At 44.9% G+C, this 19787-nt stretch overlaps 1 protein-coding gene across 10 annotated transcripts in view; it reads left to right on the top strand.

The window, feature by feature from the left end:
• Positions 1-1136: 1136 nt before the first annotated feature.
• WIZ (WIZ zinc finger) overlaps positions 1137-19787 on the top strand; it is a 71333-nt gene continuing 52682 nt past the window's right edge. For 3 of the 10 annotated variants that reach the window (XM_060271779.1, XM_060271780.1, XM_035104737.2), the window contains exons 1-3: positions 2333-2404; positions 3148-3227; positions 11878-12338. In XM_060271779.1, the coding sequence (XP_060127762.1) occupies positions 11960-12338 (379 nt within the window). In that variant the 5' untranslated portion in view covers positions 2333-2404; positions 3148-3227; positions 11878-11959. Of the gene's footprint in view, positions 1295-2052; positions 2242-2325; positions 2405-2800; positions 3228-11877; positions 12339-19787 lie in introns of those variants that run through there. The other 7 variants (XM_060271778.1, XM_060271781.1, XM_035104739.2 and 4 more) reach the window with 7 other exon arrangements.

The following is a 19787-nucleotide window of genomic DNA, read 5'->3' as shown; positions in this document are numbered from 1 at the left end:
GGGGGTGGGGGGAACCTTCTCATTGTCTCAGGAATTAAAGTGATAATCCCTGGCATCCTGATACCTGACTGCCAGACAAAAGGGTGTGATTAACTTGGCTGGGAAACAGGGAAATGTAAATATCTCTCAATTTTGTTGATTAGGTTCTGGGGGCAGGGGGCAGGGTCCAGGGTGCTCAGATTACTGCCACCAGACCTCCCCTTTCATGATGTACCTATGATGAATCTAGGGAGGGGGGGTCTTGGGCTACACCCCTTCTGTGACATATGGATGATGCTTCTGGGGGGTGGGCTGAAACCAATTTCAAATCTCTTTTTAAGGGCAAGACATCTTTGTTTGGGGTTCCTTCCTTGTTCTCCTGTGTGAGAGGAAGGACCCTGTTGCAACAGCAAAAATAAAAGTGCCTTGCTTCGCACGTCCTGGTTTGGTCTCTGTTATTTGGTGGGCAGGAGACGCTTAAACTTTGTCTGCTTGCCAGGATACCTGGACTCTTCCTGGGTCAAGGATCCACTTAATTCTAGGGCCGTGTAGCTCTGCAAAATTTTTACAACACTGTCAAGCCTCTGCTTAAAGACCTCCAAAGAAGGAGACTCCACCACACTCCTTGGTAGCAAATTCCACTGCCGAACAGCTCTTACTGTCAGGAAGTTCTTCCTAATGTTTAGGTGGAATCTTCTTTCTTGAAATTTGAATCCATTGCTCTGTGTCCGCTTCTCTGGAGCAGCAGAAAACAATCTTTCTCCCTCCTCCATATGACATCCTTTCATATATTTGAACATGGCTATCATATCACCCCTTAACCTTCTCTTCTCCAGGCTAAACATACCCAGCTCCCTAAGCCGTTCCTCATAAGGCATCGTTTCCAGGCCTTTGACCATTTTGGTTGCCCTCTTCTGGACACGTTCCAGCTTGTCAGTATCCTTCTTGAACTGTGGTGCCCACAGTCAACTTGGCAGTCAACTCTGATGATATTTTATTTTTATTCAATTATTTATGGATTAAATGAAAGCAAAGTGAAACAAATATATATATATACAAAACTGAGGGCGGCGTTAATGCACAACTTCAAAGAATGAACGTCTAGTTCCTCTGGTCGTGGAGAGTAAATACGTTTTCATTATCAGTATTGTTGATTGGTGTTTACAAGGGTGGGGTGAGCTGTCCCGCCTTCACTTCGGAACCCGGACGTTCGCCTGCGTGGCGAAACATCTACTCGCTCTGGGTGCTTGGACGCCTTATGCGGCTGGATCGCTCGCTTTTAGGTTTGCCATTCATATCAAAGGCTGGAGAACTTGTATCTATTGGTTCTTCTGGCGCCCTTTCGCTTTGATTTCGGGACGCTGAGGGGTTAGCAATAGGACTCCGATAGGGGACGCTCCTCCTTCCCGCCATGCCTGACCAAGTCAGAAGTACTGCAAGTGTATTCGAGGCTAGCGCTTCTGGACGTCGTGTGACAGGAGCCGCTGGCCGGTGAAACGAGAAAGGAGCCACGCAGGTTTCCCTCCCTCCTTCCTTCCCTCCCTCCCAGGGCGACTGCCCCAGCCGGTCTCCTCAGGCGTAACTCCTGGCAAAAAGCGCCAATACACCTGCCCACTACCCTCTCTCCTCCCTCCTTCCCAATGGCTTTTGGTTTTCTTTTTCTGGGACAGGTGGCCACCAAGAGAGAAGCCACGTTGCCACAGCTCGGAGGGTATTAGCTTTGACCCTGGGCAAGTTGAGTCACCACAGCTGCTCCAGTGCCCCGGCCCGTTAGCTAGTTCAGACACCCTGCCCCGCGCGCGCAATATAGTGGCCTGAGCCCTAGCCCCGGCGGTCCCATGACGTCATCCCGGAGCGAGAGGCGAGGCGTGGGGGGGGGAAGAGTTCGATTTGCCTCTCCCAACATGGCGCCGCTGCCGTCGCGTTGCTAGAGACGCTCTGCGGTCGCGACTCGGGGAGAGGGGAGGGGAGGGGCGCGCGGCGGGAGCGGCGCAGGCAGCTGGGCTGGCCGGGTAGAGAAGGGGAGGGAGTTGGTGGGACGGAGCGGGGAGTGGTGGCGCGGGGGGAGAGGCTGAGAGAGAAGAGGAGGATTTAAAGGAGCCATGTCCCCGGCGCGGCGGCCTCGGCTGCTGCTGCTGAAGAGGCCGGAGCCGGGTGGAGGGCAGAAGAGGAGGGTGCAGCGGGGCTGCCGAGGGGGAACGAGGAAGCCCACCCAGCCCTGAGCACCCAGCGGGGGGCGGCGGCACCACTGGGCGCAAGATGGTGAGTGCGCCCCGGCGAGGCTGGGAAAGGAGGACCTGACCGGAGGGGATGGAGCCAGGAGGGGACGAGGAGGCGGTGCCTAGGAGGAGGGCAAGTGACAGGGAAGGAGGGAGGAGGAGGAGGAGGGAAGGAGCGCCCGTGAATGAGCCTTGCTGTCAGGGAGGTAAGTGACAGGTAGGCCACGAGCCGGGCGGGAGCTCCGGCTGCTTTTCACCCCTGGAGCGGAGAGGAGTGGGGAGGTCAAGTGGTGGGGCGTCCGAATGGGGCAGGTGGAAGGTGGCAAGTGCCCGGTCTCAAGGAGGCTTGGGCGGCGAGGCACACCCGAGGGGGTTGCAGGTGACTGCGGGGAGGCGCCCGGGAAGCCGGACAGGTGCCGGGGAAGGGGGAAGGTGTCCGTCAAAGGACTTAGGAGCGGCAGGCAGGTCACAGGTGTGCGCGGAGTGATGGGCATCTGGACCGGGCATCAGGTGATGAGACTGAGCGGGATGCTCATGAAGGGACACACACCCTCTGCGTGGGTGAGTGGGGGGGGTGATGGTGCTTAGGGTGGGGGCATGAATGACTCCCGAGGTTCTTCAGCAAGCCGGTAAGTCAGTGTTTCCTCTGGGAGGAGGGCAAATGAGCCTCGAGGTGGGTGGGACAAGAGAAGACACCTGCCTTTTGCTTGACCCAAAGATCCAAGAGTTTGGGGGCTTCATTGTAAAGAAGCCACAGTCTTCTCCTTGGCACAGTTCCTCTGTGTTGTCATGCGCTGTTACATGAAGTTATACTTGTGAGAAATGGATGAGCTTGAACTAGTGCAATACACGAACTGCTGCACCCATTAGGATGAGGACTCACAGACATAGCTTGTCTTTGATAGGTCTGCTTTGTGTCAGATACCTGCCTCTTCTCCCCCTTTTTAAGATGCTGTACTTGATTACCTGAGAGAGGCCCATTGCACTCTGTGGGACTTGCAACACAACCCTATACATGTCTACTAAGAAGTAAGTTTCCTATCCATTGATAGTGGCAATTTATTTGGTGCATGCTCTCACTTGGGCAATTTGCCAAAGGTTTGCTGGTGCAGCAAATCAAAGAATTGTTTAGAACAGTGCTTAAGACTATTACCCTAAACCTACTTACTTGGAAGAAAGACCAATAGAAATTATTGTGACTGTGCTGCATAAGCATTGTTTCTATCAGGTTGTGAAATATGAAGCCTTGGACAATATTGGTGCACTTTAAAATGTTTTGAATTTAATATGGGGTGAGGCATTTTCTGCTTAAATTATTATATTGCGTTTATCTTTACCATACCCGGATGTCTTCCTCTGTTAAGTGGTTATGTCATTTGCAGACCTTCGTTTCCATATTTTCAGCTGGCACTGTTCATTGGAAAGGAAGTAGTGGGATGCTGAAGGTGAAATAGAACAGGTAGTGCCAGAACTGATGAGAGTACTTGGATGCATCTTAACCTGTGTACAGTGAGAGTGAAAGCAATGCTTAGTGGCAAGGATAGAAGAACTGCAAAATTAATATTTTTGAGGGGGGTAGTATGTATTGTTGATTTTTGGCACCATTGGTGTTGGTATTTGGAGTGATCCCAAATGTATACCTCCCTTAATTACATGCAGGAAGAAGTAAAATGAGACTTAATAATCTGCAGCAAAGGATTACTTTACTGAACATGGCCTGAAGAAAGGTTCAGTGCTGCCTGTTGGAATCTGGAAAAGTTATAACATTGAGGATGAACTATATGAACCTTCCAGTAACACCTTAGAGACCAACAACCGTAAGACAGAGAAACCAGTAGGACAGGCACCCCCAAACTGCGGCCCTCCAGATGTTTTGGCCCACAACTCCCATGATCCCTAGCTAACAGGACCAGTGGTCGGGGAAGATGGGAAATGTAGTCCAAAACATCTGGAGGGCCGAAGTTTGGGGATGCCTGCAGTAGGAGAACACTTCAATCTCCCAGGACATATCACCCCTTGCTTTTTCCTGTAAGACCAATTGCAGTTGTTAACAGTCAATAGGTTTACCACACCTATCAGCCAATCACCCACCCTTCTGAGTAGCACCCCTCCCCACCCTCTCACTATATATATAAGGGTCTGGTGACTTCTGTTTCAGTGTATCTGAAGAAGTGTGCATGCACATGAAAGCTCACACCAAGAACAAACTTACTTGGCCTCTAGGGTGCTACTGGAAGGATTTTATTTTTATTTTGTTTCGACTACAGCAGACCAACACGACTACCTACCTGTATTTGAACCTTAAAATATATAGTCCACCACATTACATGTGTTTGCCTATGTAGTTTTAGATGAGTTTCAGGGGTATGGCCATGTTAATTTGTGGCAGCAAAATCAATGAATAATCTTGTGGCAATTTAAAAGACTAACATCTATTATAGCATAAGCTTTTGTGGACTAGAGTCCACTTCATCTGACCAGTCTCTGATGAATATTCATTGCCATTGATTAGTTCAGTTAACCAATTAATACTTGTAGCTGTGATAGCTCAAGTCGGTAGAACATGAAACTCTTAATCTCGGTGTCAGAGGTTTGAGTCCCACATTGGACAAAATATTCCTGCATTGCAGGGGGTTGGACTAGATGATCCTCATGATCCCTTCCAATTCTACAGTTCTGTGATTCTATGATACCCATGTAATGCTCAGCTAAAAGACACAATGGCCTGCTTTACATGTCACACTAAGCCAAACCATGACTTAATGTGATCATGTTGGTGTGTGGGCTTCAAGAGAAGATAATGTGACTGCCTTACTGCTCTCCTAGTCTTCCTGCTGCTATGTTGGGCTAAGCCATGGTTTGGCTTAGTATGATGTGCAAGTCAGGCCAGTGTATGAGGATCGCTGTAATCCTAATGAAAACTCTTAAAACAAACTAAAACAGGCACTTACAGGGCATCCTATATGTAAAGGTTTGTCGGTGGTGCCTTTTTAATTACTCCCAATAGACTGATAGTGAAGAGTGACTCCAAGTCTCCTTTGCTGCAGGCATGTAACTGTTTGCCTTTCTAGAAGTTACAGATTTAGGTCAAATAAGAGATGAAAAGTCCAGCTAGGGCTTAGAGTTTACTAAAGCTATCAGATTCCTTTGCTCTGCTCCTAGCTTTCATGTTTCCTATAGAGACGCAGGCAGGAAAACAAGTAAGCTGTTGGGAGTCTTTTAGGAATAATGTGAGATGAGGTGAGTGGTAACTGGAGAAAAGTCTCCCTTGGTTGGGGAAGGCCCTCCACTTATGGAGTTCTCTGCCAAAGAGGTTTGTCTAGTATGTATATTGTTAGTTCTGTTGGATAGTTTTGACACTAATTGTTTTTAGTATATAGTGGTTTTTATTGTTATAAACTTACTTGTGGGGGGAATAAACTGAAAAGCAGTATAGAAATCTTAAAAGTAAATTGGTGGGGACAGGTAGAAGCAGAGTTTACTATTTGATTGCACACCCTGGGGAGTTGCTCTTTGCCTCTCATGGGTGGCACATTGCTTGACTGGTGATGGAAAACAGCTTCTTTTGCCTGCTACGGTAGTACTGGTATTCCCTAGGCCTCTAACAGTTGCTTATTGGTTCCTCCATGATGTGTTACTGCAGAAATGTATGTAATGGGAAGACCTGCTAAGTAATAGTTGAAGGCTCATATGTATGCATGCATTTGGCACTGAAGCTGTGGAATTAGCTTCTTTTAAAAGAAAAGGCTTGTTTTTATTAAATTTAGAACTCAGTCTTCTTGCATGTTCAGGCAGTTGTTGATTAGCTATGCCTTGTGTATTTGAAGACTTGTGATTGCAGCTGAAAGCTTGAATGCATGGTTTTTCATTGTGACCGAGTTATTAAAACACTTCATAACATTTTACTGTAATAGTAGCTCTGTTAATTGGTCTATGATGAAGATGGAAACCACAGGAGGGGAGGATGATTTTGTGCTTGAATCCTGCTTGTGAGTTTCCCATGGGCATCCAGTTGGCCACTGTAAGAATAGGATGCTGGATTAGATGGGCCCATTGGGCTGATTCAGCAGACTCTCCTTATATTTTGAAGATGAATTTCTGAGCTGAAATGTAGCAAGGTATAGAACAATATAGGCAGGTTATTTAGCCTCTTCATAAATACAATATATGTGGAAGGGTTTCTGTGAACATGGCCCTATGTATGGTGCCAGAGAAAGAGAGGCCAAAGAGCACTTCGTTGTATAAATTATCATACTTTCGGAGGGGTTGAAAACTCTTCTTGGATCTGCTAATAGTCTCTCTCTGCTCACCTTGCCTAAGCCACAATGGGAAAATTCAGATGGTAACTTCTCTGGGGTTGAGGCATATCTCCCCAGAGTATTGTCTGTAAAGAACCTTGTACATGGGTAGTGTTACTTAAATAATTTTCTCAAATTCTTCATCAGATTGATTTTTCTCTTTGAAGTTGCATTGCTTCTATATACTGTACTACTAAAGTATCTAATCACTAAATTAAACCGTCTAGAGGTCACTTGTGACAGAAAGTGGTACATAAAGGCATTCAACAAGACATGGCAATTGTGGTCTGCTAACCAGGAAGTTTTGCACACAAACACACAGTTTGGGCACTAGAAACAGAAATATCATTCTTAGGCTGCAATCTTGTGCACTCTAACCTGAGAAAAAAAATATAACGGCTCTTACTTCAGAGTAAACTTACATGCTATTGCAGTTTAAAGGTAAAGGTAAAGGGACCCCTGACCATTAGGTCCAGTCGTGACCGACTCTGGGGTAGCGCGCTCATCTCGCATTATTGGCCGAGGGAGCCGGCGTATAGCTTCCAGGTCATGTGGCCAGTATGACAAAGCTGCTTCTGGCAAACCAGAGCAGCACATGGAAACGCCGTTTACCTTCCCGCTGTAGCGGTTCCTATTTATCTACTTGCATTTTGACGTGCTTTCGAACTGCTAGGTTGGCAGGAGCTGGGACCAAGCAACGGGAGCTCACCCCATCACAGGGATTCGAACCGCCGACCTTCTGATCAGCAAGCCCTAGGCTCAGTGGTTTAATGACAGCGCCACCTGGGTCCTTACAGTTTAGTTTCATTTAAATGGTTTTGATCATTGTACTGCTCCAGCACGTTTTGGTGGATCCAGACTATAATAATCTTAAAATTGTGAACTTGTATTGCTGTGGGAAACCTTTCTGTGGAACTAATGCCATTCTTTTTCATTTTTTGTGTCTATGTTTTTCTACAGTATCTGTGGCAAATGATGAAGTTTCTGTATTACTGTATATTTGTGAACGTAACCCTATAAAAGGCTTCTATGGCAATTTTGAGTGCCTGAACTGTGCTTTTAATAACTGCCACTTTAGAAAAAATTAATGACTCAGTAACTGCCAAAATAATTCCCTCCTTGAATAATTTGCTCTGCTTTCTCCTGGCAAAGGTGCACAACAGAAGGAATTCTGGCAGTGCATCAGTCCACCTTGGCCAGTATTTTCTGTGCAATGATAGTTGTCAGAGGTAGCTTGTTGGTGGCATGGCCTGTTTAGTTCTTCAGCCTGAAAACCAGAAGAACCTAATAGGGCAGGCAGTTTGAGAACCAAATTGCCTCTCCTGATTATGATGATGATGCCAGGCAAAGTGTGTGTGTATATAGACCTAATGTTATTGCTGCTCTTCTTCTGTAGCATCTTTGTGAACTAATATTGGATTTACAAGGTCACTCCTGGCACATGCCACAGTGTGACAGATTGGGAAGACATGTTTCAGGGTGATTGTTGTGGCTCGTCTGGTAAATGTGTCATCCAGGAACAGCCTGTATGGAAGAAAGGTGCAACAAGTTTGTCACCTTGAGGAGAAAGACTTGCTAAGCTGCTGTCTCCTGTATTTTATCTTGCACCTCTCATGCACCAGCCACATGCGTTTACTTAGATTGCCATAGTCTCACTTATCACCATTTTTGGGCATCTATCTCCTCCTAGTGGTAACTACATTTGTTGCTCTGTTGCTTGCACTGGTCGGTGCACACTCTTCAGTGCTCACTGCTAAGTTACAGCACTTCTTGAGGTTCCAAATGGACATTCTGCATCTTGGTTCTAGATTCTAGGTAGTACAGTATAAAGAGAACAAATCTGAGCTCGATAGAAGTAGCCAATAAGAGAATAACATGATGCCTGTGGACCAGGCAACATGTAAGGGCCTCTTATGTTGCTCTGCTAAAATATTCTTAAATGAAGATAGATCTCTGACTGATGAATTGGTTTTGTTTTGTAATTGTTAGTACTTTCTGATTTGGGGTTTAAGCTTTCGAAGTACACTGTGGTCACTTCCTTTCCATTGCTAACTTTCCAGCTTGAATTTTAATCTAAAGTTCTTTCACAGTTTCATTAAGTGTATATTTTTTTTTGGGGGGGTGGGCTCTCTAAGTATTGGGAAGCCTGAGAAAAAAGTCTGTATAGAATTCTTAGCTGCCACTGTATGCACATGTATGCATTGTCTACTTAGAAGTACAAATCCTGTTTCAAAGGAGCTTGCTCCTAGATAAGTGAGTATGGGCTTTCAGCCTGAGGCCCATTTACCTGTAAGTAAGTCGCAGTGAACCCAATGGCTTGAATACGGAGGAGTTCCCTTCTACTGGTAGGATCATCCTGTGATTAGAGTTCTGCTCACGAGACTCTCTTGCAGGTGGATGAGAGGTAACCTTTGCTGATTTCCCCCTGCAGCACCTTGTTCTCTCCACTGAAGGGTTGGGGAACTACCTGAAGGAAAAGGAGAGGGGCTGCTGGGGGAATGGGAAAGATACAGGCAGCAGATGGACAGATACACTTCCTACTGCTAGCAGAGCTGTTGGGTCCCATATAAACATGAAATGGACTGGGCTGTTAACAGTAGATTCCCAAATACTGTGATTCATTGACATTGTCTTGTTATGTGTCCTTTACCTGAGGATTGTGTGTATGTGGTAGTATATTTCATATTAATTGCTGAGGAAAGTTGGATTTTGAAGTTAAAGTTTTATAGAGAGGAAGTTGTATGTTCATGGCATGTGTTCTCCCCAGTCAGTTTCAATGTAAAATGACAATGGAACTGATAAATTTGGACAAAAATAATTTGTGTCTCACTGGTAGCTTGTTTATCTGGTCAGGGTGTGGGGTAGTTGAAGAGATAGGACTAGTAAGAGGGGCCCAGTGACAAGAGCATGTAGTGGATGTGTGTGAGAGATAATATATACACAGCCAGTTATAGAAGAAAGGTGGTTTCTGTGCCGAGAATTAATTGGGATCTCTGAAATAAATAGGGGTTCTTGCTAACAAATATATAAATATAGTTAAACTAATAGGACATGTCTAAAGTGCATTAATGAGTTCTGTATTTCTTGCTGTGTATGAAATTGGTTTCAGCATATTATTTTGCTCAATGTGACAGTGCCAGTTAGAAGGAATTGCCTGAACCCACAACGAACTCCATTATGTCTTGCTTTAAAATTTGTTTTATGAGGGTTTAGCTCAGTTCTGTTGGCCTGAAACTAGAAAGAGAAGGGTTGATAAGAAATGGCATAGTAGCTGGCTGGAAAACAGAAGATTTCACATAATTCGATAACAAACAGTGTAAATCCTGTGTGTAGGCATAGTCATTATGAGTATACGGAGGAAGGTAAAAGAAAATTCCCAAGAGCACATCCCTTGAATTATGATATACCAAAGGTGGATTGCATCAATATTCTGTGAATGCTGTGAAATACTATTTCTGTTGATGCTGATCTGAGTTGGCTTCATTGTTGCAGACCAGCCCACAATTCAGCAGATTCCTCTCTTTCCCGCCACCCCATGATGGTAATGTCTTTTGCTTATTTATGTGGAATGCTTTGCCCTTGCATCCCATTACAGCTGTTGAACTGTGGATCCTATCAGGTGTCGTTTAAGGCAGTGTTCTCTAAACTGAGGTCCCCAGATGTTGTTGGACTACAACTCCCGTCAGGGTTGGTGGGAGTTGTAGTCCAACAGCCAAGATCAAAGGAAACTGTTGTAAGGGAAGTAAGGTATCCCTGTGGACCTGGTGAACATTAGTGTCATACAGTTACCCTTCCTTGTTTTCACTTGCACTCAATGCAACCATTCTCCTCTGAGGAGATAACTTGATTTGTGAACATAGATTGCAGTGGTACAATTTAATGCTTGTGCTGCAGCACTATTAGTGCCTCAAGTTCCCATTCAGAAGCATCTTGGCAATGGCTGAAATGTGGTTAAGACACACTTTTCATTAAGGATGTGGACAAGTCTATAGAGCTCATCCCACTGTTATTTTATAGTGAAGGTATGGGCCTACTCTTAAATCCCAAACTAGATAATTCATTGTGGACAATCTTCCTGGCAAGTTCCAGAGGGATAGTCATGCTAGTCAGTTGTAGAAAACAACAACACCCTATGACTCTTTTGATTATGATAATAAGAACATTAGAGATCAGCTAGATCAAGCCAAAGGACCACCTAGTTCAGCACTCTGGCCAAACACAGGGGCCTATTCTGGGAGGTTTAGACTCAGGACCTGAGTCCAGTAGCACTCTCCCCACCGGTGGTTCACAACAACTGACATTCTTCACAACAACTGACATTCAAAGCATACTGCCTCTTGGCAGTGGAGGTAGAACATGGCAATTATGGCTAATAGCCACTGTTGCCAAATAAAGAGAAAGCCCAAAGCATGATATAATACCACTTAGAATTGGTGTGAGAAACACTGTAGAGCCAGTGTGGTGTAGTGGTTAAGAGCGGTAGACTCGTAATCTGGTGAACCGGGTTCGCATCTCGGCTCCTCCACATGCAGCTGCTGGGTGACCTTGGGCTAGTCACACTTCTTTGAAGTCTCTCAGCCCCACTCACCTCACAGAGTGTTTGTTGTTGGGAAGGAAGGGGAAGGAGATTGTTAGCTGCTTTGAGACTCCTTAGGGTAGTGATAAAGTGGGATATCAAATCCAAACTCCTCCTCCTCTTCCTCCTCCTCCTCCTCCTCCTCCTCCTCCTCCTCCTCCTCCTCCTCTTCTTCTTCTTCTCCTTCTCCTTCTTCTTCTTCTTCTTCTTCTTCTTCTTCTTCTTCTTCTTCTTCTTCTTCTTCTTCTTCTTCTTCTTCTTCTGGCTTCCATATGATGCTCAGGCTCCATCACCCCCAGCCATCACGGTCAGTGGTCAGAAATGAGGAGATCTATAGACAAACCACATTTGGAGGCCCACAAGTTTGCAATCCGCCACAGAGGTTATAGTGGCTTCTAGTCTGATTAGTCAGGGACTGAGCTGGCACTGCAGGACTAATTCAGACGTTACTGGGTCATGGCCAGACCTACCAGCCTTCCTGTCCAGTCTGGGCATGCTACAACCTACTACTACCTGTTTCACATGCTGCAGGTTGGCCACCCTCTGTCCAACAGTGAAGTTGAGGTTAATATGTTTTTCATTTTTCATATTTTTCATTTTCTTGTAGCATGCTAGCCTGTTAAAATAGGAATTGCTGTGCTCCACACCAGAAATTTGAGCTGTTGTTAGGCCTTAGCTACAATTTTTGAAGCATTTGTTATATAAATTCAGAAGCTGTTAAGTGTACTGCATCTTAACCAAAATGTCTGAAAAGGGCTTGTGTGAAATTCAGTCTTTTGAACATTTTGTCACTTTTTTATTATAGGTTGTCTGGCAGTAATTGATGCAAATCCACCCAAAGCCTTGATGTTTGGTTTGTCAAATTGACACGGTGAAATCCACAAGGAATGGAGAAAGCTATTCCCTCCACTTTATCAGAACAGCAGAAAGAGCACAAGGATGATGGAGAAAATACTGCGCCAATGTCCCTGGTGTCAAAAAAAGAGGATTTTGCTGCCCTTGAGTGCCCTCAAGGTGAAGAAAGAATAACTGCCTTTATTAAAGATGCAAAAACATCTCTGGAAAGTGTGGCATTGCTGGGGGCATCAAAGGAAGGGGGGATTGTTCTCACGAAGACTGTCCCTGGTTCTTCAGAGCAACTAGAAGCGATGAGTAGAGAGGGAAAAGTGACAGATGAGATGTGTAACCGTAAAGAGGAGTCCAGCTTTTTTATACCATTTACTCATCAACAGCCAGATGCTGCTTTGGAAGCCTGTAAAGTGACTGGTAAGTCCAGTGCATTGTAATGACAGCCCCATTCTTAAAAAACAAACAAAAGCAAAACAACTTTTATAGGTTTGTTTCTTTCAAAGTAGATAAAAGGTAGAGGCCAGGCAGGCCTCTGAGATGAAAGTGAAGAAATGTCAGCCTAGAGAATCGTCTGAAGCCACTGCGATATGGTTCTGTTGCTGTGACTAATTGCATCCAAGTAGAAGACTGTGCACTTCCTTCAGTGCAATGTGTGAAGTGGCATGTAGTATGTTTGCTTGTGACATATAGGAAGAGGATCAAAATGGATCTCAAGAGTTCAGTAGCCTAGTTGTAGCTTGTGAGTTCAGCACCACAGACAGGGGTCTGAATTTAAGCGGTGCATGGTAGAAAGCCAATAACTGTTTTATGCAGACTAATACTCTGAAGTATTTATATCCTAGGTTTGCCAAAGCTGTGACGCTAATAGTATCCTTTGACTTTGTATGCCAACTGTGCAAGTAAAAATGGCTGTTTTGCTGTTTAGCTGTTTGGGCATGCATGTTTTAACTGACAGTCCTCTTTATGTCTATTTAAGGTAATAGCCTGTAGCATTGTGCAGTGGTACATTCCAAGGAAAACTGTGAAAGACAAATGTTTAAAGAAGTACATACAACAGAAATTGTCCTTATCCCATGTATGTAATTGAGACTATGAGAAGGCTGCAACAGGTGCAATGCTTTCTGCTCCTCCTGAGCTTTGCCCCTTTCCCCTCTGCTACAAATGGCTGATTTGCCATTTTCCTCTGCTGCAGTTTGTGTTGTTCTTTGTTTATGAGACACGTGCGCAACATAGGAATACGCTGAGGTGACATCGAACACTTCTGTAGTTCCACAGGAATGCAGGAGGATCTGCTCTCATTCCGACTGTAGAGTTCATTTTTTAGAAGACCTTAGACTTTTGAAGCACTTACTTACGAAGAACAAACATACTGTACAGTAAGTAAACGTGACTCTGTAAACACAGCATTTCCCCCAGAGAGTGCCATGAATTGCTGTTGTGACCACAGTGCGGAATGTGTCAGAGGCATTCGCTGAATGTTGTTACTGATGAGCAGCATAACGCCTTGACATCCACTGCGCCTGCTGTTTTGTAAATCATTGAGTTTGTTGGAGGCTGGGTACCCATCTGTACTTTTGAAGTGCTTAAAATCAAAACTCTGCTCAAATGTTCCTTGTATTGTATGCCAAGGAAAGCTGAATTCTACAACTTGTATGAAATTCACAAATTTGGTGGTGTTGGCTTATTCTTGGCTAAAAAGGTTAAGGTAAAGGTACCCCTGACCATTAGGTCAAGTTGGGACCGACTCGGGGGTTGCGGCGCTCATCTCACGTTATTGGCCGAGGGAGCCGGCGTACAGCTTCCAGGTCATGTGGCCAGCATGACAAAGCCGCTTCTGGCGAACCAGGGCAGTGCACGGAAACACCGTTTACCTTCCCGCTGTAGTGGTACCTATTTATCTACTGGTACTTGCACTTTGACGTGCTTTCAAACTGCTAGGTTGGCAGGAGCTGGGACTGAGCAATGGGAGCTCACCCCGTTGCAGGGATTTGAACTGCCAACCTTCTGATCGGCAAGCCCTAGGCTCTGTGGTTTAACCCACAGCACCACCTGCATCCCGTGTATTCTTAGTTACCTAGCTTGTTTTGTTTCTATTAGTAATGAAGGAGGACAGAGAAATATGTATAGCATGAAATAACAGCCTTACCTCAGCACTGTATCTATTCCCCCCTGTGCTGTGGTTTGCTCTTGGGGGTGGATTTTTTTTGGGGGGGTGCAGTCAGTCCTATGGGTTAGGAGTGGGTCACCCCTGCACAGGACATTCTGTTTTTGACACTTGAGTTTTATATCATCTTCTTGTGCTATACCAGGGGTTCCCAAACTAAGGCCCAGGGGCAGCCCAATTGCCTTCTAAATCTGGCCCGCAGACGGTCCGGGAATCAGCGTGTTTTTACATGAGTAGAATGTGTTCTTTTATTTAAAATGCATCTCTGGGTTATTTGTGGGGCATAGGAATTCATTCATATTTTTTTTCCAAAATATAGTCCGGCCCCCCACAAGGTCCGAGGGACAGTGGGCCGGCCCCCTGCTGAAAAAGTTTGCTGACCCCTGTGCTATACAGAAGTAATAACTAGCTTTGACATGGCTGGTGCTGTGGCCTGCTCTTTTCTCAACAGCACCACTGGCATTTGTTTGTAGGGGTTTGCCATGTTCATAGGTTCCTTTCAGGGATAAATATTGCCAAGGTCCCGATAATAGTCAGTACTGCCATCAGTGTTGTAGTGGTAAATGCAAATCCCTTCACGACAGTCCCTATAACCAATGCTGACGTCAATTCCAAGCTAGCTTTTTACTCGTAACCACCCTCCAGTCTTATGACAATCTCTGCTGGACTCGGAAGGTTCCTTGCTATTTTATGACCCACCAGTTGCCCATAATAAAGGGATTTCGGAATTTTCCAAAATAAACATGGCAGCTTAACCCTTAGATGTTTGTGCTAATACAACCTACCTCTTTCTATGCTTAGTTTCTTAGTTTCTGAGAAGACTAGAGTGTATTTATTTGGCATGCAGAGGATTGACAGATAGTGCCCCAGGAGATGATATTGTCATCCCTGCTGTGACATGTGGCAGTGTTTTTGTCCTTGCTCCACTACACCACTGACTGCCGTCCTGGTATTTCAGTTATAACAGATGTCTGTCATGGATGGTATCTCAGTTATGACAGATGAGAATTAATCTGAACACATTAGATGAGTTGGGCATTGGAGAAGAAAATAGTAGGCCAGTTGTGTTCAAGGAACAGGTGTGCTTAAACAAAATAGCAAGTATGATGTGAACCCTCCAGAAGAACAGTTCTAGGAAGGGAATGGTCACTGGCAAAATAAGGCAGCTTAACTACTGAGTATTTGGTGGCCTGCAAGATGCAGGTTTGCCTGGTCATTATTGCTTTTGCTTTGACTGCTCAGTAAATCTGCTGGGCATGCTGTGGGGTTAACTGCTAGGGCTTTGGAGTAAGGTAAGAAACTTCAGCACTCCATACAGGTGGCAGCATATGCACTGAGCTGGGTCACACAAAGGTTTGTAGCATTCAGCTTTTAGTTTCATTACCTTTTATTTTTAGGCTTGCCATATTTCAAAACGTAAAAATCTGGACACCCCCCCAATACCCGCCCTGGATTCCCTGCCTTCCCGCTTCCCTCAGCGGGCACGCCTGGCCATTGCTTCACTTGCACATGAGCCTGTGTTGCCACCTTTTTACCTGCAGGAGACAGTGGGAGTTGTTGGGAGGAGCGCTCGCACCTTGTGGCCAGGTGGGCAGGCTTGGAGACGTAAACGGTGGGTCCAGGCCCCTGGGAAATGCGCGTAAGGTGCTGGCACTGTGGCCACGGCAAGAGCCCACTGTGCCACTGACGTCTAGTGCGCCACCCATGCCTCAGAGAAGCAGTTCCCTGACAGGGCAGCCACGCACAGCCAAACAAGAGAAGCAACGGGCAGTGCCAACAGCAGCAGCACCATGGGCAACTGGAGCCCTTGCCATGTGCCCCGCAAAGAAACCCCAGGAAAAAAACCCCAAAATTGTCCCAGACGCCATTTTGGGTGTCCGATTTCCAGGCATGTCCGGAATTTTCCGGATGTATGGCAAGCCTATTTATTTTCCCCTTTTCTCTCCAGTGATGGGCCTGGTCATTTTGTCCCCTATTCTCTGTGTCTTTATTACCACCATCTCTGGATGAAGTAATTCTGTAGAATTGTAGCCTGCTTTCAGTAGCAATTTCTAAGCTTTTGTTGAGAGGGTGTAGAAAAACCTGATCTTGTTCTCTCACTAGTATATCAAAACCAGCAAATATTTTGGGAACTGGGTAGCTTCTTTGGCAAAATGCCCTGCCCCTAAATAAGGGTTTCTGCTCGTAATTAAAATTAATAAATTTACAAGCATATGCATCTATATAATATGATTTCTGTCTCTGTTTCTTGAACGAAGCACTCCAAAAGGTCGGTGGGTGGTGCATTGATTCTCAAAATTTAGAAACTCTTAAAAAAGGCTATAATTTTCTGAGCAATACTGTGGGCTCTGAAGTCTTTACACAAGCAATCAATTTAGCTAGGAATTTTCCAGATAAAATAACTCACATGTCCTCCTTTGGGCTGTATGCATCATGTAAACATTTAGAAAAAAACACATCACAAGCCTGGCTGTTGTGTTGGGGATAGGAAATGTAGTGATTTTAAAAACCCTAATCCTACACTTTTCTGGATGGTTACATTCAACAGGACTGAGCAGTCACTCATCCCCCTCCTCATTTAACATGTGTGTCTCACACAAGCTTGTTTCTCGCAGAAGCTCTCATTTAACTAAGACAAGCACACTCTAACTTTAATACAACCACCTATTATTCGGTCCCTGGAGTGAACCTCTGCCCCTGCCCCACCATAGCAGAGACCTCACTCTCTTCTCAGTCTCCATCAACCAGTCCTGCCCCTGCCCTGCGATTTCCACTTCTGCCAGAAAAATTGCTGACCTGGATCTGGCTCCACTTGCAAGATTGGGTGGGGAAATGAAGGTGGCCAGTGGGGAAAAGAGGGGTCTCCTTCTGAACAGCATCCACCACTCATCTCCCATGTAAAAGTGTTGCTGCCTATGCCAGTGCTCCAACCACTGCCCCATCTTCTTGCCTCTGCCCCATGCTTACAAACATGGAGCAACAACTAATAAGGGACAAAGTGGCATCACACGCAACTTGCAAGGAAGGAAAGAGAGCGCTCCATAGTTGCCTAGGCAGTGTATTACAAATCCCAAGTGGCCTCGTGAAAACTAATCTACATCTCAGAAAGGAATCTTCCACATGCATTAGGTATAAGAAAATTTAGGACTGAGAAGAGGAACATAGTACTGATTTCTAAATGACTTTCATAATTATCAACCAGTTTCCAACTTAGGTTCCTGTCTGTTTCGAACTGTGGTCTGCAAAAATGAAAATTTGGCCTCTTAAGAGGCATACAGATAGCTGGTATCTGATGCCAAGTCTACGCGGGGTTTTTTAAAGGGGGTGGACAGTATTGTGATGCTGCAGCAGCACAGAAAGATAGGGTTTTTACATTGAACGCACAAGCTAGCATATTGCATATTCATGTTGTCATTTCTTTCCTTTCATGCAAGTTTCTAGCCCTTAAGACTGCAAAGATAGGCTTGAAAATGTGTGTGAGCAATATCTGAAATTTCTGGAGCCAGAAAGAGATTAAACAGCACTTCCTGTGGACACAGAATGCCTCTGCTATATATAGCTTCATGTCTCTCACCAGATATACCAGTGTCAGAATAAAACCCAAAGCAAGAAAATAAATACAAATTTGTTCAGTTTGCATAGGCTGGGATCCAAAGAACTACTTTAGGGATGTGGCCAGTGGCATTTTTGTTTCCCCAGCTCTTCTTTGAACAGCAGGCATCCATGCCATACCACAAACTCTGGCAATTAAGCAGTATAGAAAAACATATTTTTTAAAAAAAATCTATTGAAAGCCCCTTCAGCTTCAGAGATAATTTGTTATGATGTCATTGATAACAAAATGCCAGCCCATATTTTCCCCCACCCATGTAATCCGGATTTACCCTTTCTGAATAAATCCAACATTTATTTATTTTAAAATATTGCCAATAATCAATTTGTGATATTCATGGCCCATGAAGGGTGTCTGGAAGCACCCTTATGAAGTTCCCTTATGGCAGTTTAGGCAGACTGGAGATTTCTACTGCATAGGTGTTAATGCAGTGTTAAGGCAAGAGGCAGGACTTCCCAGAGTGAAATTAAAAGTCTGGGAGCAAGCAATATCCCTCTGGTTGAAAATTCATTACAATCCAAAGGGAATGTTACCTCACTTCCTGGCTGCAGTTCCCTATCCACCATGGGTTACGCAAATAACTAATAAGATCAAACAAATTGTCTATCCCCATATCCTTTAAAATGAAATTTTGTGGTCGATGCCATATGCATTTATTGGCAAGCCACTTTGTGTAGGGGTTTTGCCTTGAAAAAGCAGGATGCAAATACCAAAATAAAATGATTTCCCACTTCTCCTTGTGTAGCACCACTACCTACCATAATTTTAGTTGTGTTTAAACCCCCAAATATTGTCAGCAATAATGGACTTGTGCTTGATTTTCTTGACTTATCCTGACTGCAATATTTGTGTTCTATTTACTGTAGATTTGATATCCTCTGACCACCTCCACCCTAGGTTGATGGAGAGTAAAGATTTTGGCTCAGCTTTTCCTTTCTATAGACTCAAATGGTCATTCAGTTGAGTGGCCACCTCTGCTCCAGTTAATTTCAGACAAATACTTGGAAAGTACAAGATGCCGTGAGATGGCTCCCTCCAGGCTCATTTTGTAAAAGCTTTGGGAGTCATTTAAAACAGTTGTTGTTATGTTGGCAGACAAATGTGAACAATACTGATCCAGGGTTGGATTGCACATTTCCCCCAAATAACATAGGAAATGACTTGTAGAAACTGGTGGCAAATCTGCTCCTCTAAAACACTATCTCAGTGGGAGTAAGGTGAAAGTAGAAGTGTCTCAGTTGCCGTCTGATGGTGAGGGAGGTATTCAGGTTACCTTGCTGAAGTGAAAAGAGTGGTCTTATAATATGTGTTCTGCTGCCTGAAAGAACTTTTTTTGCTTTTATCCTGATGTCACACTGAGTCTGCTTCAGATCTGCCAGCCTCTTAAAGACTCTGACTGTCAGCGCACAAAGGTCTCTTTCATAAACTCACAGCTCTTTCTTCTGAGCGGCTGTATCTGTAGCTTCCTTCTGTGAGGAACTTGCCATTATGTTTCTGAGTTTGTTATGCTTAAGTTTTAAATCTGACAAAGGATGTGCTCTTTGACTGTGGAGCAGCAGGAAATGGAGAGAGCTCTGGATGCCAAAAATCACCAAAATGTTCACTTGAAGTTGGTGACCAACGAATGTTGAAGCAAGCATTCTCAGGGGTCCAGAATGTGAAGCAACTGCCCCCTCACATTTAGGCCACATCTTCAGATCCATTTCTGAAATCTTACAGGCTTTGTAAAACCAACAGCGAGGGAGTTTGAGATCTGTGGGCTGAGACAGCGGATAGAAGTGATGTTACTAATTATTTGTGCATCTGGTTGTTCAGTTTGCCCACACACTTACAGTACTCCATATCTGGCACTATTGTGGTGGTGGTGTTTTCATTGGGGTCATAGCAATGTCTCATAAGTGCACCACAGAAGCTCCTGGAAATGGACTTGTGGTTTTGACGTGCCTTGATTATGAATGGTTGGGAGCCCCACCAAAAGATGATAAAACATTTAAGCTTGCAATTGATTAGTGCAGTTGTGAGGGACAGGGGATATCGCGAAGTCCCTCCCCTCCTGAGTTCAAGCCCATCCCCGAGCACAGGGGAAAGC

This window comes from Zootoca vivipara, chromosome 2 (genome assembly GCF_963506605.1).
Source record: "Zootoca vivipara chromosome 2, rZooViv1.1, whole genome shotgun sequence".
NCBI classification, from domain to species: domain Eukaryota; kingdom Metazoa; phylum Chordata; class Lepidosauria; order Squamata; family Lacertidae; genus Zootoca; species Zootoca vivipara.
Note: the sequence above shows the minus strand (reverse complement) of the source record. Positions and strands in the feature narration are given on the sequence as shown.